The 15,246-nt window shown below is 44.6% G+C and overlaps 1 protein-coding gene across 1 annotated transcript in view; it reads left to right on the plus strand.

Annotated features, from left to right (window-relative positions):
* sptbn4b (spectrin, beta, non-erythrocytic 4b) overlaps window positions 1–8,498 on the plus strand; it is an 86,543-nt gene extending 78,045 nt beyond the window's left edge. The window contains exons 35-40 of the mRNA XM_008291105.1: window positions 273–1,387; window positions 1,492–1,552; window positions 2,731–2,987; window positions 6,517–6,684; window positions 7,682–7,724; window positions 8,163–8,498. Coding sequence (XP_008289327.1) covers window positions 273–1,387; window positions 1,492–1,552; window positions 2,731–2,987; window positions 6,517–6,684; window positions 7,682–7,724; window positions 8,163–8,498 — 1,980 coding nt within the window. The remainder of the gene's footprint in view (window positions 1–272; window positions 1,388–1,491; window positions 1,553–2,730; window positions 2,988–6,516; window positions 6,685–7,681; window positions 7,725–8,162) is intronic.
* Window positions 8,499–15,246: the final 6,748 nt, after the last annotated feature.

A 15,246-nucleotide genomic window follows, 5' to 3' on the forward strand; every position in this document is an offset into this window, starting at 1 on the left:
ATCAAACTCATAATTAATTAAAATATGGGATTTTGGCACTATGCGCCATAATCATCAAAATTACAACAAAAAAAAGGCTTAAATGTTTCACTTGATGTGTTTTAAGTCTAGAATACATTAAATGTTCACTTTCTTAAATCACTGATGGAAAGTATTTAACTTTCTTACGATGATCTGTAGTTTCAGATCCACTTTTCTACATAAAATATACAAAAATAATGGATTTGTGTCAAACACTGTGTTCTGAAGCTGGTTCTGATTTCTTCCTGCAGGTGGAGAAGTTGAAAGCAGAGCAGAGCAAACTGCCCCCGACCCCTCTGCTGGGGCGCAAAGTCTTCCTGGACCCCCTAGATGCCTCCCCCACCCCGGCCACCCTCCCCCGCCTCCCGATCTCGCCCGTCATGAGACAGACCATCTACGAGCAGAACGAAGCCAGCTCTCCTCCCTCCCCGTCGCCCGCCACCCCGACGCCGTCTCCGTCCTCCGTGGTCCGGCGGCTCGGCTCCACCGTCGCCAACTACACCCCCGTGATGAACGGCTCCAGTTACCGCCACACGCTGGAGGCCCGGCACGGCAGCGGCGGCGGCGTGGTGGGCGTGGCCGCGGGACTGGGCCAGCCCGCTCCATCCTCCATCGCGTCAGTCGCCACGGCGGCCATGTTGGTTTCAGCCAACCAGGTGCGAGAAAGCGCCAGCGCAGCCAGAGAGCAGGCGACGAAGGCCATGAGCCACCTGCAGCCGGTGCAGGCGGCGAGGGAGCTGGAGGTGAAGTCGTCCCCGTATCTACGGCAACCTAAAATCAAACACCTGGATGACGCCGTGACGCCGCTGCTGGTGGCGAGCCGGCTGGAGAAGGCGAGGGAGAGGGAGAGGGGCAGGGAGCGAGAGATGATGATGGGGGAGATCGGGACGGAGAGGGCAGAGGTGGCGGTGATGGCCGAGGTGGTGCTGCAGGAGCCGGGGGGCCGCGAGCGTCTGCACAGTGAGCCCACCAGGGGGCCCCGGGGATCCAGGACCGACCCGCTGGGCCACGCCGAGCCCCAGGTCCAGGCGCACGGCCACCACCGGGACCACAGGATAGAACGGCAGCTGAGCAGCGAGCAGCTGATCCAGGCTCGCAGGGACGAGCTGCCTCAGGAGGTGTGGAGGGAACACGCCGAGAGGAGGGAGAGGCGGACGCTGGAGAGGCAGACGTCCAGCGAACAGGAGGGCCAGGGGGGCCAGGGAGGTCAGGGAGGCCAGGGGAGCCACGGGAGCCACGGGAGCCACGTGAGCCACGGGGGCCACGAGGGCCGGCGGAGGGAGAGGGACCGACACCGGCTGGAGAGGCAGGAGTCCAGCGAGCACGACACCGGGAAGGAGCACTCGGACAGACGCTCCGGAGGAGGGTGAGAGTTTCAGTGCAGCGAGGTGACATTAGAAAAAAAAAAAGAAGAAAAAATCACAGCTGAATATTTTTAGTGTCGACTTCTAATCGGTGTTTCTTCCACAGAGAGAAGAGGTCCACGCTGGCAGAGATCGTAGAGCAGCTGCAGGAAAGAGAAGCAGCACAGGTCTGGAGGTTCTGCAGATTTTACACTTTCAGCTCTTTGGTTGAGGTTTTATCAGCACAACAAAATATCAGCAGTGTCTAAACAGGAGCTGTTAAAATGGACAATACTGGTACTTAAGGATCATTTCTCCATTCACCAAATTTTTAAAAACGTTCACACCTGACCATCTCATGTTGATCAGATTTTTTTCTTTGCATACGTACGTTAGTGAAACGTGTAAAAGGTGTTTTAGTGTTGTTGTCTAAATCTGTGGATCAAAGTTTGAAGCACCATAACTTGAGAGATCACGTCGCGAGAGTCCTGGAAGTTTACAGGTTCCCTGATATGTACATGTGGCCTTCAGTGGTTCAACCCTGCTCTGATAGAATATTATAAACCAGTTAGATGATGGTGCAGATTTGATATTCCACCAACCATAAAACCTTTACTTTTTACTGCAAGGCTGATTTATTTTTTCAGTGAGTCGCACCAATAGGAGCTTTAAAAATATAGACACTAGCGCCAGTCAGAGGCATAGTTTAAAATGAAGTTTTCTGCATTTATGGCCACTATTTAAACGTGCATTGAGCAGGTATTGTAAGTGTCCCAACTGGAAGAGTGGTATCATGTTGTTACTGGGCTGAAAATCATAGCACTTCAAATAATTTTATGAAAAAATAAATAAATAAACTCAAAAACTAATGTTCCCTGTGAGCTCAGATTTGACACATGATCGGCTCAATCTATATGTAATAATCACTGTGTTTATTTACATAGTAGATTTTGTAAAACAGAGTTCACAAAGTGTTTTACAGACGGGGCAAAAAAAGAAAAGAAGGAAACACAGGAAGAGCATTGAGCAAACACCAGATAAAATAATAAATGTGAGGGAAAAAACAAGTGGAAGAAAAATAGAGGATAAAGATGATAATAATAGTAGTAATGGTAATAAGTAAAATAAATACATAAATAAGGGAATTAAGGTTTAAAAAAAAATGAACAATGACATAGTTAAAGTTTAAAAAAAAAACAACAATTAGACGACAATAGACGATAAAACTCAGAATGATAAAAATAGAAATAAAAACAGAGACTGATGGTCAGACGTTGTGGTGAATTGAGGCAGGATGACCCATAAGTCGGTCCGGATCACGGATGACATTAAACGCTCCTCCATCCGTCCCCCTCCTCGCCCTCAGGCCCGTGGCGAGGTCCCCCGCCTGCCCAACGGGTTACCAGAGAAGTCTTCCCGTCCCGACCGGCCTCGAGCTCGGGACCGACCCAAACCGCGACGCCGGCCGCGACCCAAAGAGCCCGGAGAGACCACGCGGAGGTCCAGGTCGGCTCCGGCCCAGAGCAGCCCAGCGGTGCCCCAGCCGCCGACGCACACAGCACACCACGAGGGCTTCCTGTTCCGCAAGCTGGACATCGAGAGCCTGAAGAAGAGCACCAATAGGTGGGTGTTCAGGGTCCTAACGAGAACCGTGACGACGACGGGAGCTCCACAGGAGGAGGAGGAGGACGGTGTCGTGAGAATCAGACGACCACGTTTTCGGTTTGGTGCTTCGGGTTTTTTAAAAATCCATGAAGCGTCAAATAGTTTCTCACGACACCGCCGCCTCCTCCGACGTCACTGTTGATTGGACAGGGCATGACCTTAGCATGCTACGCTAACACACTCCGCTGACACGTCGAGCAGATGCATGACGGACACGTGGCGCCTCGTAGGCCGTTCAAGGCCATAGTCAGCGAAGATGTTCTCAGGAGACCCGCAGACACTAGGAAACATCAAGGTTGATGCATATTTGAAAGATTTATTAAATATTTTACTTATTTGATGACATATAAGAAAAAGTTCTGCAAAGTGGAATGAGGAGGATTTGATCTGTTTCCTGCTAAATACGTAAATCTTTGCACGATACATCACAAACTGTTGCGCCAAGTTCGATCTGTGAGCAGTAAAACACAGTCAGGTTGCACCGTCATACCAATCTTTCGTAACATATCGTGAGTGTTTTTCCTTAATCGAGCAGCTCTGGTAGCTTGTGTGTTGGTAGTTCAGAGTTTTTAGGCAGCACAGGTGAGCATGCAGGAACCTAAACGCCCCGCTGGGGGTTTTCTAACATCAGCTTCTGGACGTCGTCACCGACTGCTAGGATCAGACAGAGTTAGACGGACTAGAACGGCAGCGGCCTGCAGAAATCTCACCGCATGTTAAGAAGCCTCATGCATGACGCTTACGATGCCTCCTGATCTAACACGAAGCCCACAGATGAGTGAAACACGGCGGGAGTGGCTGGCTGGCTGGCTGGCTGGCTGATGATGAATGATGCTGTGGAGTGAATGTTGGTGGAGCTGCTGGTCACTTTAACACACACACACACACACACACACACACACACACACACACACTACCTGACCTCCACAGATGAACCTACCTGCTTCCTCCAGAGAGACACCAGCGACTCTCTCTCTGCACTGCCCCCTGGTGGCTGGGCTGACCACGCACAGCTAACAGCTCATCCCTCCCCCATCCTCCTCCTCCTCTTCCTCCTCCTCCTCCAGCTATGGATGAGTCCCACTCACGCACCAATGAGGCAGTGGATGAGTGTGTCGTATGTACATGCCCTGTTATGTACATGGCAAGGTAAAGCATAATCCCGAATGGCTTAAACCTGGACAAGTGTGAATCTCCAAACTGCTCCTGGTTGGGCTTATTGTATGCTCTTGATGCTGAGCTGAGAGGATACAGGAGCCTGTAAGGAAGGATTGAGATTCAACCTGTCTCTGTTACATCTCGACGAGACACCCAGTAAGTGGATGTGCACATTAATATTCTGGTATTGCTCAGGATGACCATGTGTGAGGATCCGGTGCCTGTGAATGGCGTCTGCACTTTATGTTAAATCAATAAACTTAATTACAGTCCTGGTGTGAACATCTGCTACTCACTTGGTTTACGTGTGATTTTTGCAGCACTTTTGACTCACAGCTGATGAACATTTACTTTCTGAAAAGCTTGAACCTGTTGCTGAGGTTTTTCTCTCCGTAATCAGAGATAAATTATCATCTGCTCCTTTAAAGGATGTAAAATCTGAATATTTTATCTTAAAAAAAATATAAATAATTTTGTCAGAATGTGAGTGTTATGGTGCCTGAACAAAGTAGTTCATTGCACGTGACAGAATTGTTGTGTACACTGGAAAAACAAGTCTTGTAAAAAGAAAAATGATAATAATAATTACAAAAAAAGGCAAAAATCTGGTAGCATCGGTGCCAGAAAAAATACTATGAAAGAAAAATTGCAATACTGTTTTAAAAACAACAAAAAAAAAATTAACTTGGAATATAATGGAAAATATTTGTACATTATTTTTTTAGGTGATCCACACATTATAAAAGAAAAAAATCCAATCACTGTTGTCAATCAACATAACTGTTTATAAAATGAGCTCCCATTTTTAAATCTTTAATATACTACATATCATGTATACTTTTTCTTTGAAATACCAGCAAATATCAGTGCAATAAAAAGAAAGATATTTTTTACTTTAATACAGTTTTTTTTTTTAAATTTAAATCCAGTAAAAATAATATTATTTTACAGTCAAACTTTCTAAAAGAACAAAATATATTTTTATAAAAATACAACATTTTTCATGTGGATGTTATTTATACCTTGCCTGTTTTTTTATTTATACTTAATGTGTCAACTATTTTTATTTTTTTCCGTGACACGGTTGTTATCTGTATTTTAACAAAACAGGGACAAACTGTAAAATAACAGTAATTTTTTTTTTAATCTGGAAAAAATAAATAAATAAATGAAAAAGTTAAAAATACTATTTTCATTTACAGTGTAAGTAATACAGTGCATATGTATCTTTATTTGCATTACCATCATAAAACATATTTAAAAAGCAGATTCTTGGTACAGGCGTTTGTTTAATTTGCGTTCTCTTCATCTAATTACCCCTAAAGGTCCCTTTATCTCTCCTTACCTCTAGCTGTAGTAGTGGATGATGCTAGCATTGGCCATGTGGACGCCTCATCACATGCACCAGTCTGAGCTCTGCTTCCATTGTTAGCTCAGAGGTTTTGGATATCAGGATATTAAGCTGCACACGGATACCTCGCTCTGAACAACACCTACAGTGCTGTGCAAAGGTTTTAGGTGCTGAAAGTTGCTTGAAAAAAACACGTCATGAATGGTGTTAATGTATCGAGGGATTTCAGTCCTTCTGGATGAGGACCGCTTGTTGTTCTGTGGATTTGTGGGTGTTTCCTGACCTGATGAAGTTCAGGTCACACCATCTGTTTGCAGAGCCTCCTCGCTCTTCATGACTTTGCAACGCTGCAGAACGTAAAGACAACATTCAGGGAAACGACCACCTGAAGCGCCTGAAACTTGCTCAGCACTGTGTGTTTCGATGTAAGCTGTTAACTGGAATGCCGTGTGCATGCGAACACGCTTCACGGAGGGACGACAAGCATGACTGTGACTGGCGTCGTGGCCAAAATGGCGTTTAACCAAACTCCTCTGCCTCTTCTCTCCCCTCCTCTTCCTCGCTGCTGCTGGCTGCTCCTCTTGTCTCCTCCAAGGTAAGTCACGTATGAGCCGCCTCGCACACACTGAGGCAAACATCCCTCCATCCCTCCTCCACCCCCCTCCCACCACCACCTCCTCCTCCGTCCGTCTGTCCGTCCGTCTGTGTTTGTTCAGCAGTGTGTTTCCTCCTCCCTTCTTGGGGCTGGTCCATCCCGCCCACCTACCTGTCTGCTCTGGCCAGGTGAGTGAGGTGTTAGCTTAGCGACAGTGACTCTGCAGCTCTTCCTGACTCCTCCCGTCTCCCCCTTCCCTTCCTCCTCCTCCTCCTCCTCCAACCACCACTTCCCCACCTTTCCCCTTCCTCCTCCTCCTCCTCTTCCCTCTCCACCTTCCCCCACCTTCCACCTTCCTCCCCCGCCTTCCCACACCACAGCAGGTCATGGGTCAACCTGTACTGCGTGCTGAACAAAGGGGAGATGGGTTTCTACAAGGACGCCAAGAACACCACCACGCCCTACAACAACGAGCCGCTGCTCAACCTCTCCCACTGCCACTGCGACGTCACCAACGGCTACAAGAAGAAGAAGAACGTCTTCACGCTCAAGTACGCAGCTGCTTAGTACAGTTATTTCGCGTGTAATATCTCATTTTTCAGGCGCAGTATGTCAGGTTACCGTAAATTCCGGACTAGGAGTGCACCTGAATATAAGCCCCACCCACTAACTTTAAAAAGGAAACAAGTTTTGTACATATATAAGCCGTAGGTGTTTTAATTAAATAAGTACTGTAAATGCTTTTTTCCGAGCAGTGCCTGTAAGGGCTGGTTAAGAAAATAAAAACTACAGCAGCCTGCTAGGAAAAGTCACTGATCGCTATCTTCATCTTCCTCCTGCACCAAAACCACTAAAGTCTTCAGTGTCAGAGTTGAACAGCCTCAGAATTACTTCCTCACACACTTCCTCAGTCTCTCTTTCGTTGTCGCTCTCAATGCCACTTTCGTCTGGACGCAAATTTGTAAAAAATCCATAATTAGCCGCGTCATTGTTTAAGCCGCAGCGGTCAAAGTGTGTGAAAAAAGTAGCGGCTTATAGTCCAGAATTTACGGTAATTCCCAGCATTACTTTTTTGCCGTTCTATTCTAGCCTTATTTTGGCTTATTCATTTTATTTCAGTATTATTATCGTTTTGTGTTTTTTCAATATCTGGCACAAGCAGTTCCTTTGGGGTTAATAAAGTCTTATGTTTACCTTTGTATTCTCTACAGACAGGCACCGGTGGGATTTTTGTGCATGTAGCATCAGTTTGCCCTTTTTATTGTCTAGTCACACCGACGACAGCATCTGAACTCCTCGTACACTTCGATGTCAATGTAGCAGCAACCTGTAAAAATAGTGCAGAAGTCTGGGGGGAAAAAAATAGCCCTGATGACATCTTCGTGGTTTTATAGTTTGGCCTTGGCGACTATGAACTACTGAGTTGCATCGTGGAAGATGCAGGATTCAGCTTGACTCAAAGTTGTTGTGTTTTTCTTGTGCATCCTCTATTGAAGTAACATGTAACTGCGAGTGAAAACCAGTTGAATTAATCTCCTCTGATTCCAGAACGAAGGACGGCAGCGAGTTTTTGTTCCATGCAAAAGATGAGGTGAGTCAATTTCCATGTTTGTAACATAAGTTATGTACAAAACGTGGCCGTAGCGTCACGGTGCCTTAAACCTGCAGTTTCTCGCCAACAGCCAGCAGGGGGCGCCTCCTCCGCTTCATGGTTGCATAGACGTCTATGAGAAAATGAGCCTGTTTCTCACTTGATTTGTTGTTTCTGTGAAAGAATTCCTGATGAGTTCATGGTCTCATTTGTTAGTTTTAGGAGTTTTTTTATGGCAGCATGATGTTAATTTTATAAATTATGGTCCGATTCAGAGAAAAATCAATGGTAAAGCGTCGCTGCTTGCTTTATGAGGTTCGGTTTTGAACAGCAGGTGAGGTCACGGTTGCTACGTCTGTATTTTATATCCAATCTGTGGTTTTAAACTTAGCTGTTATGAATGTGACCCTCGTCTCCGTCCTCTCTCTCCCATCGCAGGACGACCTCAAAGCCTGGGTGACCAACATCACCGCCAGTATCTCGGAGCACGAGGAGATTGCCAAATGGGGTCAGCCCCAACCAACTACCTCATCCACCGACGAGGGCACGCGCCGCGACGGCAGCAAGGCGGACAACCGCTCGGACCGAGGCGGCGAGCGCTCGGACCGGGCCGAGCGGATCGAGCGGGCGGATAAGGAGAAGGAGAAGGAAAAGGAGAAGGAGAAGGAGAGGGAGAAGGAGAAGGAGAGGGAGCGAGGCGAGCGGTCGGAGAGGTCGGATCGGGGCGGCAAGTCGGACGCAAAGCGCTCGGAGAAGTCCAGCAAGAAGAAGTGAACGGGACGCCGGATCGGTCGGGATTGAAGCGTGCGAACTCCGGACGGGAGGCGGGGCCGCAGACTGGAAGTGAACGCCCCCCTCCTGCTCTCCGCCTCCAACACCGTCAACAGAGCAGCTGTGTTTGGACGGAAAGCGACGGATTGACCCAGGCTCACTCATAGATTTGATTTGGAGCAGGAGAACATCTTTCTTCTTCTTCTTCTTCTTCTTCTTCTTCTTCTCTCTCTGTCTCTCTTCTGTGTCTCTGTGAGAACACACGGAGTCACCGCCGCCTCCCCCCGGTGGCCGTTTCGGAGAACTGCGGGAGTTTTTTTTTTGTTTTTTTGTGCTGCTGGACCTCGGCGGCGTTAACGCGCGCGAGAGAGAAAGACGGGACGCGCATCACGTTAACTCGAAGGCTGTTACTGATTGCTGGTAGTGCGACAAAACGTAGCTCATACTGTTCCATGTTTGTTTTTTCTATGAGATGAGCTGTATCTGTATGTATTTCCTGTCTGTCCGTCCTATCTACTGTATCTATCTGTCTGTCTGTAAGTCGAGACATCCTACACTATGTCTAATTACTCCTCGGAAAGGTAACGAAGTTATGCCAAAATGTTTTACAGACAAACGTAGAGTTCTTTTGTTCGTTTTATCCACTTTTATCCCATCTGTCTCGAGGTCTGGCCGAGAGGAAAAAAAAAAAAAAAATGTGGATTTGATTTTTAATTTGATGAACTCATCGGATGATCTTAAGTCTGATTTTAGGAAGTTTAAGACGAGAGAAGAGTAGAAGTACGACCTGAGCGATTCAGAATATTTACAAAATGCATTTAATAATAATAAAAAACAAAAAAAAACATCCAAAAGCTTAAAATTTTGACCCTAATAACGATCATAGTCCTGAACGTTTCTAGAAATATAATCAAACCTAATGTTGAAATCTGCCCTGAAGAGAAAACGACGCCGCTTCCCTTCCTTTGTGTAGAAACTGATTTAGAATCACAGATTTTTCTAGCGAAGACTTCTGAAGGAGTTTCAAAGATATCGATAGTTCTTGGATCTGGTTCCCAGGGGCCTCATTCATTAAAACGTTCTTTTTCTTTCCTTAACAAATAAAACAGCAAAAAATTACAGCCTTCATCCTCTTGGGTAGCTGTAGAGGCTATGATTTCCTCTTCTTACTTTTCTTTTGTTTGGTATCTTCTAATTAGTGGAATTCATCGCGACCTGCTCGTTTCGCCGTCACATCCGTAGATTTACATGTTTGGCTTTGGTCATAAGCACAAAACGTGGCATGTGTGTGTTTGTTTTGTTTTAATGAATGAGGCCTTCAGGGCTGAAAACAGGCCTCAGCTACTCTTTTATTCTCTTACGACATCGAACTGCTCGTCGGGTTTCCTCTTTGGTTTGTTTCACGCGAATCCGTTGCATCCGTTTTTATACAGAATTCAAAAAAAAGTCTTGTTTGTGTGTGAATGTGCGAATGTGTGTGTGTGTGTGTGTGTGTGTGTGTGTGTGTGCTGCTGCTCTCCGCTCCCAGGGTCTCCATAGCTCTCAGGTTATTTATGTTGGTGTGTGCTTACCGTGTGCTTCACGTGTTCATATGTTCGTCCCCTCAGACGTCACCTCAGTCTTCCAGATATGTCCGATCCACGACACAGCTCCGTACGTCTGTCTTTGTGAGGACGCTGCATTCTCTCCCCCCTCATAACATTAAACCCATCACGGATAAACCGGATTCACTTTCCTCACTGAAGCTCCAGCCGGTCCTCACACAGACAGCCGTACCGACACCACACACACTCATGAGGTTTCAAACGTCGGAGGTTACAAACAGAGTGTCACGAGGTGTAAATGGCCGACTTCAATTAAGAAGAACAAACACAGAGGATGAACTGACGCACCAACGAGAGCGAAGAATATCAGACTGACCAAATATTTAGTCCGTGGGTTCAACAAGTTGTGAGATTTGCATGTTTTGTTTTGTTTTTTTTTGCTTGGAGAGGAATCACTTTGTCTAAAGAAGCTCGTCTTTGCAGCGCACCGACTCCACGCATCCATCGGGTTCTGTTCAGTTTCCTGTCAAACTTCACCACAAAGCCATAAACGACGACTCATCAGAGTGAATGCAGTGGAGTGGTCGATGCATCCCGGTCGGAGAGCGGTTCAAATCCTCTTTAAAATCCTTTTTCTTGTGAGTTTATCGCTGCTGCTGCTGCATGGAGACGTTATTTATTTTAGTTAAAGTCCAACTGAAATTCTGTTTTTTCGTTGCTGCTGCTTTGCCCTCTAAGTCATTAATCTGATATTTTCCAGAACAAGAAGGGTTAAATAATGTTTTTTCATCAACTTGTAGAGTCGTCCTCTGATTTCCTAGAAAAAAAACAACTAGTTAACCAGGTTAGCAAACCGTCTGGTTCGTCTTCATTGTTTGAGTCTTTTCTCTCTCAGCTGATAAACACGGTTTTAAAACGCTGATAAAGAGTCGACAGCTGGTTCTTTATGGTTTGTAAGAATCACAGTTTGAATGCTTGTTTTTGGCTTTTTGCAAGACAAAAAACTCCAAATGTACATCAGTTTAATGTCCCCACCTTTGTGCAGCTGCTTCACAGAGTTTTTAATCCTTAAACCGTCACCCCAAGACCTATTTTTAAAATTTCATTCAACAATTTGCTTTTACCTGCTCATCAGAGGGAGTTGGTTTGATTTCAGTTGGACTTTAGATGCAAAAGTTTACATGTTCCTTCGATTTCAGATCTCTACATCTACAAGAATAATAATAATAATAACGAGGCCGTGAGCTCACAGTGCTCTGGTCTCTATTTTAAGGATTTTAACTTCCGGTTTTTAAATCCTCTCCTGACCTGATCATGAAATACGTCTTAAAAACATTCTTTTTTTGTTTTCCATACACATCTTATGCATCTGAATTAGGTGGGAATGCCGGATCAATGCAACCATTTACATGCATGTTGGACACAGTGAACACGGTCGAAGAGTTTTTAAACGAGCAAGCGGCGGCGGCGAACCCACACCGACAGATCACATCGTTCCTACATCAGAAACTACCAGATTTCAGATTTGTGGTTCGCAACATGCTCGGCTTCGGTGGAGAAATCCAGAAGCGGGCGGTTTGGGTGAGCGTGTCTGCTGCTGCTGTTGTGTTCGGCCCAGATTGAACGACAAATAAAACACCTTTTGGTTTGTCACCAACGTGTTTTTAGTCGGTGTTTTCTTTCCGAATGTAACGCTGTGCTGCTGGGAGACGTTCGGGTCAGCGTTTCCTTCTGCTCTCTGGAGAAGAACTTCAAAGACGATGATAGAAAACGCCAGAGCTGCTCGTTGGTCGGAGGTGTTTCTGTTGAAGGAAGCGCTGATGCAGGTTTTTTCAGCCGCCGACGTAAAGAAACTTCACACTTGTTGCATCTTGTAAACCAAAACCCCCCCTCAGTAGTATGCAGTAGTACGGAGTCCAAGAGGATTGTAGAAGGGTGTGTTCAGGGATTCATGTTGACGACGACGATGATGATGATGATGATGATGATGATGATGTCCATGGTAGCAATGAGACTTTATGCAACTTTTACTTTGCACTAGGGACGCTGGCCTGCTGCAGAGCCGAGGCCTGGTGGTCAGTGGTGTGTCGGGGACCCGGCGGAGGGACGTCGCATCCGGAAAGGTCCCCCTACGATAGGTAGACGTTTTTAAACCCGAGGCCTTTTTCAGGATCAGCTGCCACGCGAGAGGAAATCCGCTCATCTGCTGCTCTCATGTCACGCCGTCACAAAGCAGCGAATCCGCGCCGGAAGTGAGAAAAATCAGCGAAACAAACCGTTTTATAATCGATTCGTCGCTCGCGTCTCTGCTTCAAATCAGCAAACGTGCAGGTTTTTAGTTCGTCAGGCAGAACCAGACGACGAGATGTTTTTGTTTACTAAATCTTTTTTATAGTAGTTACTGTTAAAATATCCGCTACACCAATCAGTACAATGGATCGCTGCAGCCCTGACTCCTGCTCTGCATCAGCCTGCCGTTCGTTAGCTCCACGTGTTCATGTTTAGTTCACCGCTCAGGAGCAGAGAAACGCATCAGCTTCACCAAAAACGGTCCTGACACACAAACACACACTGCCTGGAGTAGAAAAGGGAAGGTTTAGACGTTGAATAGGGCTCATATACTGAAGTGTAACGCTGACGTATAGTTTTATGTTGTTGTTTTTTTAAAGATAAAACCTTTGTTTCTGTGTTTCTGAGGACAATCAGGGCTGATAGGTTCAACAACACGCTTGTAAGAACACGTGCAGTTCAGTCGGTGAGGATTTAGTGGGTCAGCTGATCTTTCGTTGGGGGGTTGTTATCTCTAAAGTCTCCAGTTTTTGTTTACAGAAGGATCCTGTTCAGTAAGAAATCAGGTTCATCTTCACTTTTCCGTGTATTCTGGTCAAGCTTCATCCCTCTTATTCTCAGATGTAGACGTTTATTCGTGAACACAAACCGCTCGATTGCTAAAAAAATAAAGAAAGCACAATATTTTTGTATCGGTTAAATCTGATTTCTGTTCCTGTGAGGCGTTTAGCTCCACATCATTTCTGAGTTTAAACGTGCAGCCTTGCCTCTTTAAACCATCAGGATTAGTTCCACTGATTCTATTTCTTTCGTGTAGATATTTTAGATGATTTTCACCTCGTCGGGATGCTCAGACGCACTTTTCTGCAGGAAACGAGCCCAAACCTCGAGCAAGCAGTCGTTTCTTCGTGTTGATCCGCTGAACATTTTTGACACCAGCCAAAGATAAAACCAGTAAATGCTGAATTTAATTTGGTGTTTCAGCTGACCTGCTGCCACAGTTCCTCCCCCCAACCAGGAGCCCCGAGCACCACCACCACCACCACCGTCCACCCGCCCTCGGCCTGTCTGTCTCTCTGTATGCCTGCCTACAGCAACCTGATCATGTACAAATATAACTACTGAGAAGTATTTTCTGTAAAAAAAAAAACAAACAAAAAAACAAGCGAGAAAACGAGTTTATCGGCGGCGACACTGGGAGAACCGACCCCCGTGTCTTTGCTATGTTGAACTTTTCTGAGTCTGTGTTGAAGCGAGATTGTTTGATTTGTACCACGAGTCGGGTTGAAAACGATCCACGCCTCCTCCACGCCGACACATCAGGACAGAGAGGTTGCATGAATGACATAGTCTCTATTACGGTACTGCTGTGCATGTCTTGAAGTCCCATCTCTCCACTATACGATCACTGTAACATACCGGGGCGACACAAACTACCAACATGGAAAAAGGTGAATGAATGAACCAATAATGTATAAAACGATCAGAACCAACTGCGAATCATTGACTCTGTACAGTTGTTTCTTTGAATTGATAAATACAGATTGTGATATTGAAAGATAACGTCTGCGTGTTGTGTGTCTTTTTGTGAAGCGTCCAGGAGGTGCAGCAAAGGAGGGACCAGAGAGCTATAAGATAAGACAGAACTTTATTAACCCTGAAGTGTCACTGATGTGTCAGTGGACCTCACCAGCCCACATCAGTAATCCAAAGAAATGAGCAGGAACTTAGCATGAGGGTCTAGAATTAGTTGTTTTAAGCAAAAAGTCCACCTGCACACAGAATGTGTTTGGCTTGTTGTTAACTCAAATGTTTGCCCTTCACAGTGTGATGGATGTGATGGATGCTTGATGCTTTTTTAAAATTTGAGTTAAGACGTAGACATGCAAGTAGCAGAAGGAGGAGATATCATGTGTCCAGCAGTTATAGTTGCATTTTCTTTTTTTTCTTTTTTTTTTTTAGCAAGGGGGAAGAATATGGAGTAGTGAGAGCGCCATATTGCAAAAATTAATCAATAAAAGAATAATAAAATAAAAGTGGAACTAAAAAGAAGAGTAAATAAAATAAATAATGTGGCAATATAAAGCAATATTAATCCACAAAAGAAAAGGCTAATAAAAGTAGAAATATAAAGACAAATAAATAGAAAATAATATTTTTTTTTATTTTTTAGATTTTTTAAAATGTATTTTTGTTTTCATTTTTTTTTTCATTTTCATTTTTATTTATTTTTATTTAGTAGGAATGTCGTTACTGCACAACTTTTTCTGTGCATACTTCCTTTGCTTTTAAAGCAACATTATAAAAATAGAAATGAAAAAATTATTTGTCTTTATATTTCTACTTTTATTAGCGTTTTCTTTTATGAATTCATTTTTGATTAATATTGCTGTATATTGCCACATTATTTATTTATTCCTCTTTTTATTTCCACTTTCATTTTATTTTTCTTTTATTGATTTATCGTGGTAATTTGGCGCTCTCACTACTCCACATAGAACATTTTAATTTAATAATTTTAAGTGGAAAATTTGACTCGGCTCTAGTGTAAAAATACATAAGATCCATAATGACTGAGTATCCTTTGGGGTGTGCAGACATTAACATGAGTAGTGGCCTGTTACAGCTCGATCAAAACAAAATTAGAATTTTAGCAGAAAAAAGGTCCCACTAGTAAACATTTCAATTAAACAACAAAGCACCTAAAGGTAAGCCAGTGCACACCTGAAACATGGTCGATGCTGCTCTAGTTAGCCCTGTTCAAGACTTTCATGCTGCCGTACGTAGAAGGTCTGTCGGGGTCCCAAAGTATTAGTTGGTACTAATTACATGTTAAATACATTTTCTGAGAAGTTATTTTTGGTTTCAAATGCATGACAAATGTTCCTCTTTTTCTATTAAAAAAAACTTTAAAAAAT

This window comes from Stegastes partitus, unplaced genomic scaffold (assembly GCF_000690725.1).
Source record: "Stegastes partitus isolate 25-593 unplaced genomic scaffold, Stegastes_partitus-1.0.2 Scaffold717, whole genome shotgun sequence".
In the NCBI taxonomy this organism is placed as follows: domain Eukaryota; kingdom Metazoa; phylum Chordata; class Actinopteri; family Pomacentridae; genus Stegastes; species Stegastes partitus.